The following is a 14,777-nucleotide window of genomic DNA, read 5'->3' as shown; positions in this document are numbered from 1 at the left end:
CCTTTTTATATATATATATATTTTTATTTTTTATTATTATTTTTATTTTTTCTCTATATTAACATTCTATATCTTTTTCTGTTGTTTTGCTAGTTCTTTTCCTAAATCGATGCAAATGTACTAAGAAATGATGATCATACATCTATGTGATGATATTAAGAATTACTGATTGCATATGTAGAATGGAATGATTTCTAAATGTTGTGTTAATTTATTTATTTATTTTTATTAATAAAAAAAAAAAGAATGAAGGATGACCCCTATTTCATACCATATACAAAAATCAAGTCAAAATGGATGACAGGCCTAAATAAAAGAACAAAAATTTAAAAACTCCTAGAAGAAAACAAGGGGAAGCATCTTTAGGACCTTGTGCCAAGCAATGATTTCTTAGACTTTATACCAAAAGCATGAACAGGAGAAGAAAAAAAATAGATAATTGGAACTTCATCAAAATCAGAAACTTTTTTGCATCAAAGGACTTTATCAAGAAAGTAAAAAAAACCACTACAGAACGGGAGAAAATATTTGGAAACCCCCATTCAAACTATCTAGATATATAAAGTTGATCCCACAACTCAATGACAAAAGACAAACTCGATTAAAACATAGGCAAAAGACTTGAACAGACATTTCTCCAAAGAAGATATGTAAATGGTCAATAAGCATATAAAAGATGGTCAATATGATTAGCCATCAGGGAAAAGCAAATCAAACCCACAATGTCATACCACTTCACAACAAGTAGAATGGCTACTATAAAAAAAAAACAAACCTGAAAATAACAAATGTTGGAGAGGATATGGAGAAATAGAAACTTTGTGCATTGTTGGTGGAAATATAAAACGGTACAACTGTATGGCAATTCCTCGAAAAGTACAGAATTATATGGTTTAACAATCCCACTTCCAGGTAGATACCCTAAAGATAGCAGGTACTTATTTGCAGACTGATCATAGAGGCATTATTCACCAACTGCCAAAAGATGGAAGCAACCCAAGTGCCTTTCAACTGATGAACAGATAAACAAAATGCAATATATCCATACAATGGAATACTATTCAGCTGTAAAAAGGAATGAAATTCTGATACACGCAACAATATGGATGAAACTTGAAGACATAACGTTGAGTGAAATAAGCCAGATACAAAAGGACAAATATTGCATGACATCCACCAATAGGAAATAATTAGAATGAGCTAATTTATAGAGTCAGAAACTAGAATACAGGTTACCTAAGTCCAGGGTAGGGGTAGGGTGATGGGGATTTAATGCTTAATTGGTATAGAGTTTCTGATTGTGGTGATGGAAATGTTTTGGTAATGGATGGTAGCCCAACATTGTGACTGTAACTTGGACCACTGAATTGTATATTTGAATGTGGTTAAAAAGGGAAATTTTAGGTTGTATTTATGTTACTAGAATAAAAATTAAAAAACAAATACGTAAAACTGTCCAACACAGTGAACCCTAATGTAAACTATGGACTATAGTTATAGTATAATCATAATACAGTTTCATCAATTGTAATAAAGGTATCACACTAATGTGAAGTATTAATAATGGAGGGGGGCACTATGTGGGAACTATATTTTCTGCATTTTTTTTTCTGTCAATCTACAACTTCTCCAATAAAACAAATTTTTTTAAATTTAATTTAAAACCCCACAAATTTATCACTTAAGCCTTTAGCCAAGTGTTAAATGACCCAAATGTTTATGCTATGTAGACAAGCCATCGTCTGTGGTTTTCTCTTCTGTAATTTTCATTTCCATTCAAAGAAGGTATGTGAAAGACCTATCTGACCCCACAGACTTCTACATCACACCACAATCTAACCAGAAAGTTACATTTGCTTTTCTTACAAGGTACTTATATTTCAGGCTTTAATTGTAGCTCCTATGTACATGTGTGCCCATGGGTGCATCATACAGAGCAGGAGACAAAGGATGAAAGTACATTTAAATGATTCTAATACAGAAGTAACACGACTGAAATGCTGACAACACTGCCAATTTAGTAGGAGGGAGAACAGGTCTGTTTCCTGCAGTTGGAAGTGGGAAAGTTTACTAGTTAAATGACGAATTTCTCCTGTTTCCCAGCACCCTGAACATCCAAGCCTTCTGGTTCATTTGCAAATGAACCATGTTTAGTGCTCCAGGTTACAGCCTCTATACTTGCTTAGAATCAATCAAAACAGTACTAAAAATGTTGTATCACTCAGGGTCCCAACCGGAAAAATAAGGCACAAACTTGGCAACTGAAGGAGCTTAATAATGGGAATATATACACAGGTTTGGGTAGGGTTGAAGGAGAGCAACCTGGAACGGTGAAGTACCGGAAAGCTAGTCACAGCCAGAAGCCCAGGCCCGAAGTGTCAAGGGGCTGGAATGGTTACAGAACCCAGGGAAAGCAGCTTTTGGGAGAAGGCCACCTCTCAGAGTGTTGGCCTTCAGTAGAGGGACATGAGCAATCCAAGAATACCTTGGCCCGCTGATGCGACCCACATAGGGCAGCTTTGGGCTCACAGGCAGGAAGAGACGGCAGGGAGTAAATCTGTAGGGCGGACAGAAAATACCCTGCACAATATCTAGTGATTGGAGAATGATTTATATATCTTTTTTTTGCGGGGGGTGTGTGTGTGTGTGTGCATGGTCTGGGAATTGAACCCGGGTCTCCCGCATGGAATGCAATGGAGAATGATTTAAACAACAAACCAACCAACCTCAAGAAACAGCCATACAATAGAGTATAAAGAATACTAAGAATAAAGGTCTGGATCCAGATCTCATGGACAGTGCCATGAGTGATAGATTAAATTATGTATTCCAACAAACAATATTCTTAAACTGTGTCACTGTGGGTATGAACCCACTGCAAATAGGGTCTTTTAAAGGTGCAATTTTTAGTTAAGGTGTTGCCAGCTGAATCTGGGTGGGTCTTAATCCATATTACTGGAGCCCTTAGAAAGAGAACCTGGAAGGAAATCATAGAAGCCAGAAAGAAGAAGACACCATGATGTGGTAGATACAATACAAAGAACCCCAAGGATGGCTGGCAACAGTTCCAGAATGCCACAGACTGTGGGAGAAAGGAAGCCTTGTCACCATCTTGATTGTGGACTACTTCTAGCCTCAAAGCCATGAGCCAATAAATTCCTGTTGTTAAACCAAAATCATTTTGTGGTATTTGTGATAGGCTCTCTGGCAAATTAAGACACCATTGTAAGGTGGCCATGATATGCAGTAATTAGGTAAGAAAAGCAAATTATCAATCAGTAAATATACTAAGAGTTCATATTTTAATATATATCAAAATATGAACAGAGGTTGAGTTCATATTTTAATATATATCAAAATATGAACAGAGGTTAACTGTGTATGGGGTGTAGGTGATTTTCCCACTATATGTTTTTAAAAAAATATTCCATAGTCCATATTTATTATTTTGATAGTTGTGCCAAATGCTAGCTTTCATACAGAGATTAATGAAAATTAACAGATGATTCTTTCCCACCCAAGATTCCAGACACCCTGAAAATCATGGACATTCGGGACGTAGAATCTCTGACCGAGGTCTACATGTTTCTGAAGTTTTATTTCTGTACAGTTTTATTTTAACTTCTATAATGCCCCAGAGATTGTTAAGACAACAAAGAATGATTGACTTCATTGGAAAACAGAAAATATCTACCAAAGCTTGAATTTAGAGCTCCTCTTAGGCTGTGCTCTCTTAAAGGCAAACTCTATTTCATCTTTGTTACCAGAAATTTAATAGATAAAAAGGAGAATGCAAGTGTTATGAATGGATGCTATCTCAGAGGGTTATCTTAATCAGGCTAACTTTCAGAAATCATCTTGTTCAGGCTAATTCAACAAGGGATGCATTAACTAACAGTAAAGAGCAGTATGTATTTAATAGAGAATTACTCCCAAATCTACCAGCTGTGCATGTTCCCAAATTATGGAATATCATTCCCGAACTATGGAATATTGTCCCCAACAATCAACCAATCAAGTGGCCACTTCTGGCCATTAGGTGAATACATCTGAAAACTAAATAGCAGAGAGGGCTGCAGATTCCTCTGTCTTTTCTCCCAGGATTTAGGCAGAAAGCTCATTAATTTCTCAAAGAACAATGGGCGACACCTGCCCTACACTTCCAGGCTGGGCATGCTCTAGTTTCTGGGGTGGGGCAGGATCTTGCATGAGGATCACTCACTGAAGAGCTTGAATTCTGCTGCTTCCCACAGTCACTTCCTCACCACTTGACACCAGAGGACCGACCGTATTTCTAAAGACCTTTGACTTCCTAAAAGTCTGAAGACACTACAGGCCTCAGCTTCCATTCTCCAAAACTCCAGGAACAATAATAATAGTAATACCTAAACACACATTTTCTAACTGGCAAAACAACTCTGAAAAACAGATATGACTGTCTCTTTTACAAATAAGGAAAATAACACAGGCTTAATGAGGTTACCCATGCACCAAAGTGGAATAAATAGCACAACCAGGACTCAAAGCTGGATCTGCTGCCTCTTGAGTCTGTTCCTTGACCACTCCTCTTCATTGCCTTCTAGGAGTGTCCTAGTAGACTCAACAATTCCATTTATGTTATGATTATGGCTACCCAGGCCCCTAGAGTTTTCCTCTCTCTCTCCAGGCCTCACATTGCAGAACTGAGGTGGGTCCAAGTTCCTTCAAAGACACTTTCTCCATCTCCTAGGGATCTAATGATGACAACGAAAAAGTCATCAAGCACAGGATACTGCAAAGCAGCCATCAAGCACAGTAGAATAGGGAAAGCCATTAACTAATACCTTGTTCTAGGACAGCCTGCCAAAGCTCTGAGTTAAAGGGAATCATTAAGGTGGGAGGGGAACTTCTGAAGTTTCTCTTTAGAGAGAGATACCCAGGCAAACCAAAACAATGTTTAAGGATTATACATAAAGGATCTGCTAATGTTTACTATGCAAGCAAAGTTAGGTCTTCTGAATTCTTTCCAATAAGACCTCAATTGCCTTCATATTTTTTTGCAACTTAAAATGTAGCTAGTGCTTCTGGTGCAAATGCTAGCCTCAGGCTCACTGCAGAACTGGCCCCCTAGGACACCTAGACCTTGAAGGGTTCCAGGGTTCACTGTATCCACGTGCAGTAATCTCTACCTGCACAGGAAATACCAGCACATGAACTCCTCTCATTAAGATGCCAAGAGACGATTGGTTGATTAGCCTAAATGGCTAACTTCAATTAACTGGACTCTGCCTCAGTGATTACATTTCTTCAGATGAAAATGGTGGAGCTGCTACATCTGTGTGTCAATGCTGCATGTTAGCAGAGCATGAATATACTGTGAAAAACCATGCTGAACTCCTGACCTCTGGGGTGGGGGGGATACTCAAGAAAAGGAGCCATAAAGAAGAGGTAATGAGTCTGGTTTAGAAACTTAGCCTGAGAGACAGGAAAATAGATCAGAAGAAGAGAAAAGAATGAGTAGCAGCACTTAAAGAGGCACCTGCATTATTTCCATTATAGAGACAGTCCCTGACTTTTGGAGAAAGCTTCTAGCACATTTGAAGAATACTGAGATACTGCCTAGCAAATCCAAGTACTCATGTTTTCAGCTGCATGTTCACTGGTACAACTACTGGTAGCAATCTCACTTTCTACCTGTATTTCTTACTCTCCCCAGTACAAACACCGTGCTTTATAGAAACCAAAAGGCTTGAGCTTTCCCTACTCCATGCCTTTGGTCAGGCTCTTTTCTCTACCTGCTTTGTCCTTTTCTTCATCCCACTAGCTTTGACCTGGCTTAAACCAAAGCATTTGTTTGTTCAACATCACATCCAATTCCATTTCTCTGTGATCTTTCTTGAAGTCCCTCATTCCCACCCTGTATACCTCCTGCTTCCCTGTATGCTGAGGCTTTTCCCTATTGACCTCTGGTGCCATTTCAGAGCATAGTGCACTTACTGTCTTATCTTGCTTTCAAACTGCCTTATCCTATACTTGACTGTAATTTAGCAAAACTGTTTTGAAAAACAAATATAGAGTACACATCCCTACAAACACACATAATCTTGTGTGTAATCTCTTAGGGGTGAGGAACTTTCTCATACATCTGATTTTCCTTATGCTACCTGCCATTTAGTACAGGCTCACGAAATCTGTTTGCTAACCAGTGAAAGCTTTGGCCAAGGATCCTTGGTCCCCGACTAAACAGAGTTCTAAGTCGCATTTTATCTGGAGATAACTGTGCTGGAGGAATTGTCCCCACCCTGTTACCACACTAGGAATAGGACTTGCTTTGGTTTACAAAACTTTGCAGCTGCAACCCAAATACAGTTGGGAAGGGGATTCAGTCTGCAGATTGTTCGAATAGATGTGTCAGCTGTACTCTTCCTCTCCTCTTGGAGAGCTTAATTCATCTCTTGAAAATGTTTCTGGGAGACAGACCCAGTCCACTTCAAAGGCAGTTTCCTCCCAGCAAGAAGCTTGTAAGGGTGGCACTTTAACGTGCCTTGGGTGTTTACCAATCTTTGAGAACAGATTCTTCTGCCTAATAAATAAGACATATTACAGGTCACTGAAAAATATTCGGGTACATATTTCTAACCATTCTATAACAATGAAAGGAACCTGGGTCTCAGATTCCAAATGCCTGCTCCTCCCTAATCTCTCTGTTTCTTGAACTACCTAGCTGCCTGCCTTACCAAGCCAGGAATGTGGGATGGGCAAAACACTTTCACTAGGAAAGGCATTTGGTCTTTCAGGGGAACACAATAATCAGAGGAGTGGGGAACAGAAAAGCCCTCTTCTGCCTCCCTTTCATCAGCTTCTCTCAAAGGTCCCCCCCTCCTACCTAGCTCTGGGTCTTCCTTCCTTCTTTCTCCCAAAGGACTTATGGGAAGTCCTCTTAAGCATCTTCAGGGTGAGCAGAACTCCCTCAGTGGGGCTAATGGGATCCAAATATTTCCTAACAGCATGTCTCTTCCAGGAACTGCCTCTCCCTTAGCTCTTCTCTGCTAGGGCCTCCACCCTCAAGTTTAACCATTAATGGATCTGTCCTCTGTAATCCAGGCAGGAAGATCCCCTACCCTGGATGCTTGGGTCTTGCCCAACCTCATGGTTGTCTGAAACACACCAGTCACAGAGGAAAGGCCTGGGCAACCCTAGCCCAGATGCGGACACTGGAAGTCCGCAGCCAGCCCAGCTCTCTGTGATATCATGTCAGCCTTACCTCATCCCACTCTGAGGCAAAGGAGGGTGACTTCTCCAGCCTCTTCTTCCCAAGGCTGCAGTTGGACAAGGACTCGCTCCGGCTCCCCATTGTAGCGTCCTCCGTGGGTGAGCAGGTTAGGAGATCAGAGTCAGACTTGGACAAGCTGCGGCTGAGTTTGAGTTCAGCTTTGGGTTTGCTGGTAGGAGGGACACGACTTCTGGCCCCGCTCTGGTCTCCTTCTTCCTCAGCACCACCAGGGTGTGGAGATGCTGTACGAGTCAAAGTTTTGGGGCGCGTCTGGTTGTTGGTGGTGGGCAGGCCTGCTGAGTAGCCCACTCTCTTACTCTGGTCCAGGGTACTGGTCTGGGAGGTTCCAGGAGTGTGCACACCCGTCTCCTCTAGCTGCATGCTGGCCTCGTGGCAAGCGCCCTGTTTGGGGGACGCTTCTGGATTCCTTTCTCCAGTGGCAGAGAGCAGCTGGAAAGGGTCCTGCCCCACTTCACACACCGGGGAGGAGCCGTGGAGGAGACCTGAGAACTGCTCTGGGACCTGCCCGTCCTGCCCCTCCACAGAGTCCTGGCTCCGGCTGCTGCTGCTCTGCCTGTGGTCTTGTAGTGGACAGAGAGACAGAAATAAAAAATTAAATGTGTCAAAAATCAACAAAATTCCAATGCAGCAAGTGTAAGGCAGAGCAGAGGAGCTTAAAAATAGAGAAAGAGAGAGAAGCTGGACAGGCTGGGGAGGGAGTGAGGGAGAGAAGGAGGAGAGGAAGGAAGAAAACAGTTTCGTATTGTTCTTAATGTTCAATTTGTACCCAAAGTCGGGGCATTTATGAAATTCCAAACACTGGCCTGATTAATGCTATCTGGCAGCCTTCCCTGTTGTTAGATTTCTGTTAACGTTAACGACCAGATCTTGCTATATAAGGCGAAGAGAAGTGCTAACTATATCCTACGGAAAGGACACAAGTGAGGAGAGAGTGAGTGAACATGGAGTAAAAGTGAAAGAGAATGAGAGAGAGACAGCGTGCACCAGCGAGCAAACAAGCAAGTGAGACTCACTCTTGGAACATCTGATACATTTCCATAAAGGCCAAAGTGTTATTTAGAGCCACCCACCCTCCCTTCCTTTGGCAAGCAGCAACAGAGGAAAAAAAAAAGGAGGTCACGATCCACAACCTGCAACTTCTGGAATTTCTTAACTGAAAGTACAAAACAAATCAGAGAAATAACTGCTTCCTTCCTCAGAGGGGGAAATTCAGAGTTCCACGCCTCATCCTTCCTCAGGGAGCACAGATTTTCTTTATGTTTTTCTTTCTTTCTTTCTTTTTTGAGAAAGTGAACATCTCACTCATTCCAAAGTCTCTCAGCTGCTCATATATTTTTTTAATTTAATCTTAAATTGATTCATTGAAAACAAAATGTCTAATTTGTCAGTGCCAGGAGACATTTGTGGTTCTCTCAAGATCTCCTGAATATCCTAGAAATCTGACACTCATAAAGCCAACTACTACTGTAGAGTCATCTAAGATATCAAATACCTCTGCCCTGAAACAGCATAAATAATTGACCAAAACAGAGTCCAACATCAACACTACATTGTGACACCCAAGGGCTTCCCCTTGCATGAACTCATTCCCATTAAAGATTTTAACCCACATCATCAGGGCAGATAACAGCACTGTCTAGTACTGGCTCACATTCCAAAGTTAATATGCATGAACGATCCATGAAATCAGAGCTTAGAACCAAATGGGTTAAGGTCAACTATTTTTATAAAAATGAGAAATCTAAGGCCCATAGAACTTTGTGGTTAGTTCAAGGGGTTGGGGGTGGGGGGAACTTTAGCCTAGGAATGTGAACACCTGGTTCTGGTCCCGACCATGCTGCTCTCTAGGTGTGGCACTTGGCAGTGATCTCATCTTGCTGGGTTCAGTTTCTAATATAAGTGGGCTAGACTGCATGATCTTAAAATTCCTTTTATGTTATGATAGTGGTGAGAATACAACTCTCTACCATACCATATCAAACTTTTCCCCTTTTGGGGGTTCTGCAGAGACCTGCCTGCATATTTCTCCTCCTGCTGTCTGTATAGCACCATCTCTCCCTTGTTAGCACCCCTACAGTCCCAAAGCCTCTTCTTAAAGTTTAGTTCTGTAATTGAGAAAGATAATTTTGTAAGGAAGGATATAAAATGAGTAGCACTTCCTAAAGATAACGTACTAAAACATAGCCTCTATGCCACTATGTGGGTGAACCCTGAAGATACCATGTTGAATGAAATAAGTCAGACACAAAGTAATAGATATTGTATGATTCCATATATATGAAATAGCTAGAATATACAAATTCAGAGAGAAAGAAAGTAGAGTACAGGTTATGGGGCAAGGGGGAATACAGAATTAATGCATGAGTATAAGTTTGTTTGGGGTGATGGGAAATTTTGATAGTGGTGAGGATGGTGCCACACTGTGAATGCTATTAATCCCACTGAATGGTGTGCTCGGGAGTGGCTGTGATGGGAAAGTTTCTGTTGTACATATGTTCCCACAATTAAAAAAAAAAAGTGTAACCAAAGAGACAGTGACAATTAAATCCAATACATTATCATGATCTGGATCTAATAATGGAGGAGAAAAAGCTTAAAAGGACATTATTGGGACCTATAAAAAACTGGAATATAGACTGTTAGCTTCATATCAATGTTAATGTAAGGTGGTTACATAAGTGAATATCCTTGTTCTTAGGAAATATACATGAAAGTATTATGTGTTCAAGGAGCATGATGTTCTCAAATGTTTAGAAAACAGATGGATGATAGTTAGATCGACAGACAGATGGACAGATAGAATGATATGGCAGATGTGGCAGAATGGAAATATTGGTAGATCTGGATATCTTTGGGGGGTGGTGGTGATGGAGTTCTCTATATGAGTTTTGTATTGTATATGCAACCATCCTGTAAGTTTGAAGTTATTTCAAAATAAAAAGTCTAAGTAAAAACAACAGTCTTCGCTGCCTGTGTATAATGTTAGTATCTCACAATGCTGTTTCTTTCAAGACAGTCTTTATGGAAGGATCCCAACAACCAGCCTTCCCTATGAGCCTGTCTCCCTGGGGCCTGAGCAGAGAGAGAGAGAGACAGTCCCATTCACACCACCCTCTAAAAAAGAGTGGTTCAGTCTCCATAGTCTGTTCAGTTTTTGACAAGTCTGCTGAGGCTGCAGAGGGTGCAGCCAATTAGCTCCACTTTATGGCTCTTATTATTTATTCACAGGAGACCAGAAGTATGAACTCTGGCATCTTCTTCCTCTACACTTGACTGCTTCAGGACTTTGACACTCCCAACTCACAAACCCTAACCCCAAAGGTCAGGTCCAGAGCACTGAACAAGCCCTGAACCATCTTGAATAATTTCTCAAGGGAAGAGGCAATACTAAGTTCACAGGAGTTCCATACAGTTTAACTCAGACCCCAGGAAACTATGACTTCATTGCTATGAATATCACACATGACAACTGGCAGCCAGAACAAAGCTGTCATGTCGTAAAACCACAGAGATGAAACATGACCATCTTATAGTGGTTCAGGCCAACAGTACTTCATAGGAGACACTGATGGAGAGAGTCAACCAAAATCTGCCACCTCTAGGACTATTCTAATGGCCAACTTCCTACAGATCCTCGCCTAAAGAGGCCAAGGTACAATATCCCTCTGTCTGCACTTCAATGTAAGAAGAAGACTTTGGTAACAGGAGCACAGGCTCTTTATTTTTATTTTGTGTGTTTGTGTGTTCCAGTGACCTTTATTCTTTTTTTTAAATTTATTTATTAATTTAAAAATTAAGAAACCAAATAAAACATCAACATATATGATCAGTAATTCACAATATCATCACTTAGTTGCATATTCATCATTTCTTAGAACATTTCCAGTGGCCTTTATTATTTTTTTACATTCATTTATTTTATTTTTTTATTTATTAATTAAAAAATTAACACAAAAACATTAACGTATCAGTCCATTCTACATATACAATCAGTAATTCTTAAAATCATCACATAGTTGCATATTCATCATTTCTTAGAACATTTGCATCGATTTAGAAAAAGAAATAAAAAGACAACAGAAAAAGAAATAAAACGATAACAGAAAAAAAAAGATTATACATACCATACCCCTTACCCCTCACCCTCATCTATCACTAGCATTTCAAACTGAATTTATTTTAACATTTGTTCCCCCTATTATTTATTTTTATTCCATATGTTCTACTCATCTGTTGATATGGTAGATAAAGGGAGCATGAGACACAAGGTTTTCACAATCACAGAGTCACATTGTGAAAGCTATATCATTGTTCAATCATCATCAAGAAACATGGCTACTGGAACACAGTTCTACATTTTCAGGCAGTTCCCTCCAGCCTCTCCACTACATCTTGAACAACAAGGTGATATCTACTTAATGCGTAAGAATAACCTCCAGGATAACCTCTCCACTCTGTCTGGAATCTCTCAGCCATTGACACTTAGTCTCATTTCACTCTTCCCCCTTTTGGTCGAGAAGGTTCTCTCAATCCCTTGATGTTAAGTCTCAGCTCATTCTAGGGTTTTTCTCAATCCCTTGATGCTGAGTCTCAGCTCATTCCAGGATCTCTGTCCCACGTTGCCAGGAAGGTCCACACCCCTGGGAGTTATGTCCCACGCAGAGAGGGGGAGGGTGGCGAGACTGCTCCTCGTGTTGGCTGGAGAGAGAGGCAGTGGCCTTTATTCTTGAAGACGACTGTATAAAGATGTGCAGTGTGGCTGTGGGACTGTGAAGGCCTGTGTCTGTTGCTCCTTTTGTCCGGGGTATGGACAGAATGAATGAATGATGGGGGGGACAAAGGGTAAAATTAAATTGGGTGGATGGAAATGTTGGTGGTCAATGGAAGGGAGAGGTAAGGGGTATGGTACGTATGAGTTTTTTTTCCTTTCTGTTTCTTTTTCTGGAGCGATGCAAACGTTCTAGATGATGATCATTGATGTATGTGCAGCTGTGTGGTAGTATTGTGAGCTGTTGTCCGTGCATCATGTATAGAATGTATGTGTGTGAAGAAAAAAAAATATTTACGTGAATTAAGAATATATATACTATTTTCTTAACATGGTCTTTCCCAGAAACTTCGGGTATTTATGTGACACCTGAAACTCAGAGTTAGAGCTCTGAAGCTATGAAAGTCAGCAGTACCCCATACAGGAAGTATTCAAAAAGTTGAAAAAGTGATCAGACATTGAATAGAGATATGAATGAAGCTGATCTGGATAGGACTAAGGTATATCAGAAAACTGGGTAAAGGATGATATCCATATTTTAAACTTCAATTTCTGTGTGAGTCTAAAGGGAAAGATTTTTTCTTGGCATAATATTTTTACTTTGGTTAGTGCATTTCCTAAGGAGCACAGGCTCTTATTCTTTTGCATTAGCTTCCAGATTCTTATTTAACAGTTTTTCTTTGGGATGGGAAAGACCCAACAACAACAACAACAAAAGTAAAACACTATAGCCCAGAACTGGGAGCCAGGCTGGCTCACGCTGCCGGGGTGTATATCAGAGCACAGGCCCCAAAGAATGTTCTGACTCCTGCTGTGGGAGTGACGATGGAGGCCCTGTCAAAGAGCCAGCCATTCATGTTGGCCATCAATGAAGAAAGAGAGACAAATGCCAAGAGCTCAGTATCAAACAGATGCCAGGGGAAAGAAAATGGGCAGGAGAAGGAATGGATATTTATGGAAGAAGAAAATATATGGATAAGAAGAATTTCTGCACGTCATACTATCTTTACAGAAAACATGATCCTTCAATATTTTATAGCATTTAAGAAACCATGGAAAAGGATGTGATTCTTACGATTATACAATCTACACAGGAAAGTCCCTAGGAAAGACATCTCAATATCTGAAAAGCTTCTCAAGATCTAAGAACTTCATAATCTTAATAAGGTCCTATTTAAAACAAACAACAAACAAAAAAAACTATATCCAAGGTTAAGCTAGATTCCCTGGCAAATCAACAGGTGAGAAAAGATCTATCAGTGGTCCCTAACTTCTATAAAGTCAGGATAAATCAGGTCTGTTAGGGACAAAGTGTTAACAATAGAATGCACTGGTCAAGAGCCAGACCTTAAACAAGTTACCTAACTTCTCTGGGCCTCAGTATCTGTAATTTTGGAATTTTAAAAAATATATAAATATTGTGAGATTTGTTACAGGAACTGGCTCATATGACTATGGGAACTGTCAAGTCCTAATTCCACAGGGTAGGTTGCAAGCCGTGAAATCTGATGAAAGTTTCAATGAATTCCCCAGGAGAAGCGGGTTGGCTGAAGTAGAGATAGAAATTCCATCTGACTACTGAAGCCATTAGTTCTCCCTTTAAGGCCTTCAACTGATTGGATGACACTTCTCTCACTGCTGAAGGCAATCTCCTTTGTTGACTACAGGTGTAATCAGCCGCAGATTCATAGCAATTGGTCAGTGCTAGCCTGACCAAACAACTGGGAAGACGGGAAGAAAACAAAGGTATCTGCTTTATGTATAAATACAAACATACTGATAACTAAACAAGGAAGGAATGCTCGTAAATATTATAGTCTTTGTTTCTGTAACTAGTCACGTGGTCATACCTCACATTTACAACTATCTGTTTCCACTACCCATTTTATATTCCCTTTACCCTCCGCAAGCACCTCAGCTGGTGGTGGTTCTTTACTTGGTGGGGTGACCCAAACCTTCATTCCTGAAATTTTAAGAGCATCGGTAGTCCTACCTGAAGTGGGTTGTTGCAGTTTTCCACTGACTAATCACAGGGCATAGTAGTTCTAAGAGCCATCCTAAGGGACCTCTTACATTCCAGACAAGCTCTTCTCTACCTCCACTGTGTAGTAGTAGTGGTGGTGGTGGTGGTGGTAGTAGTTCTACTTTCCCTTGATAATCAGGAGCAATCACTCAAGCCAGTAAAGCAATTCCCGTCTTTTCTTCTTAAAGCAATTTTATTGAGATATAGTCACACACCATACAATCCATCCAAAGTGTACATACAATCAATGACTTAGTATATTCAGTTGGGCATTCATCACCACAATCGATTTTATAACCATTTTTGTTACTCCAAAATAAAAAAACTCATAATCCTTAGCAGTCACCTCCTCAAACCCTCTATTCTTCTCTAGCCTGACATAGCCACTCATCTATTACTGTCTCCACATATTTATTTAAATTTTTTATATAAATGGAATCAGACATTATATTTACATTTTATATAAATGGAATCATACAATATGTATTGCTTTGTGTCTAGTTTCTTTCACTTAGCATAAAATTTTAAAAATATATTATTATTCATTTAATTAGAGAAGTTATAGGTTTATAGAAAAGTCCTGTAAAAAAATACAGCATTCCCCATATACCCCATAATGGTAGTGTGGTACCTTTGTTACAATTGATGAAAGACTATTAAAATAGTACTATTAACTATAGTCCACAGTTTGAGTTTACATTAGGTGTATTTGT

The 14,777-nt window shown here is 40.0% G+C and overlaps 1 protein-coding gene across 7 annotated transcripts in view; it reads right to left on the bottom strand.

Annotated features, from left to right (window-relative positions):
* Positions 1 to 14,777, bottom strand: part of ANKS1A (ankyrin repeat and sterile alpha motif domain containing 1A) — a 253,183-nt gene that overhangs the window by 84,259 nt on the left and 154,147 nt on the right. For all 7 annotated transcript variants that reach the window (XM_077161540.1, XM_077161539.1, XM_077161541.1 and 4 more), the window contains one exon: positions 7,244 to 7,833. In XM_077161540.1, the coding sequence (XP_077017655.1) occupies positions 7,244 to 7,833 (590 nt within the window). The remainder of the gene's footprint in view (positions 1 to 7,243; positions 7,834 to 14,777) is intronic.

Source organism: Tamandua tetradactyla, chromosome 5, assembly GCF_023851605.1.
Source record: "Tamandua tetradactyla isolate mTamTet1 chromosome 5, mTamTet1.pri, whole genome shotgun sequence".
Lineage (NCBI taxonomy): Eukaryota > Metazoa > Chordata > Mammalia > Pilosa > Myrmecophagidae > Tamandua > Tamandua tetradactyla.
This window is presented reverse-complemented; position numbering and strand designations above follow the sequence as displayed.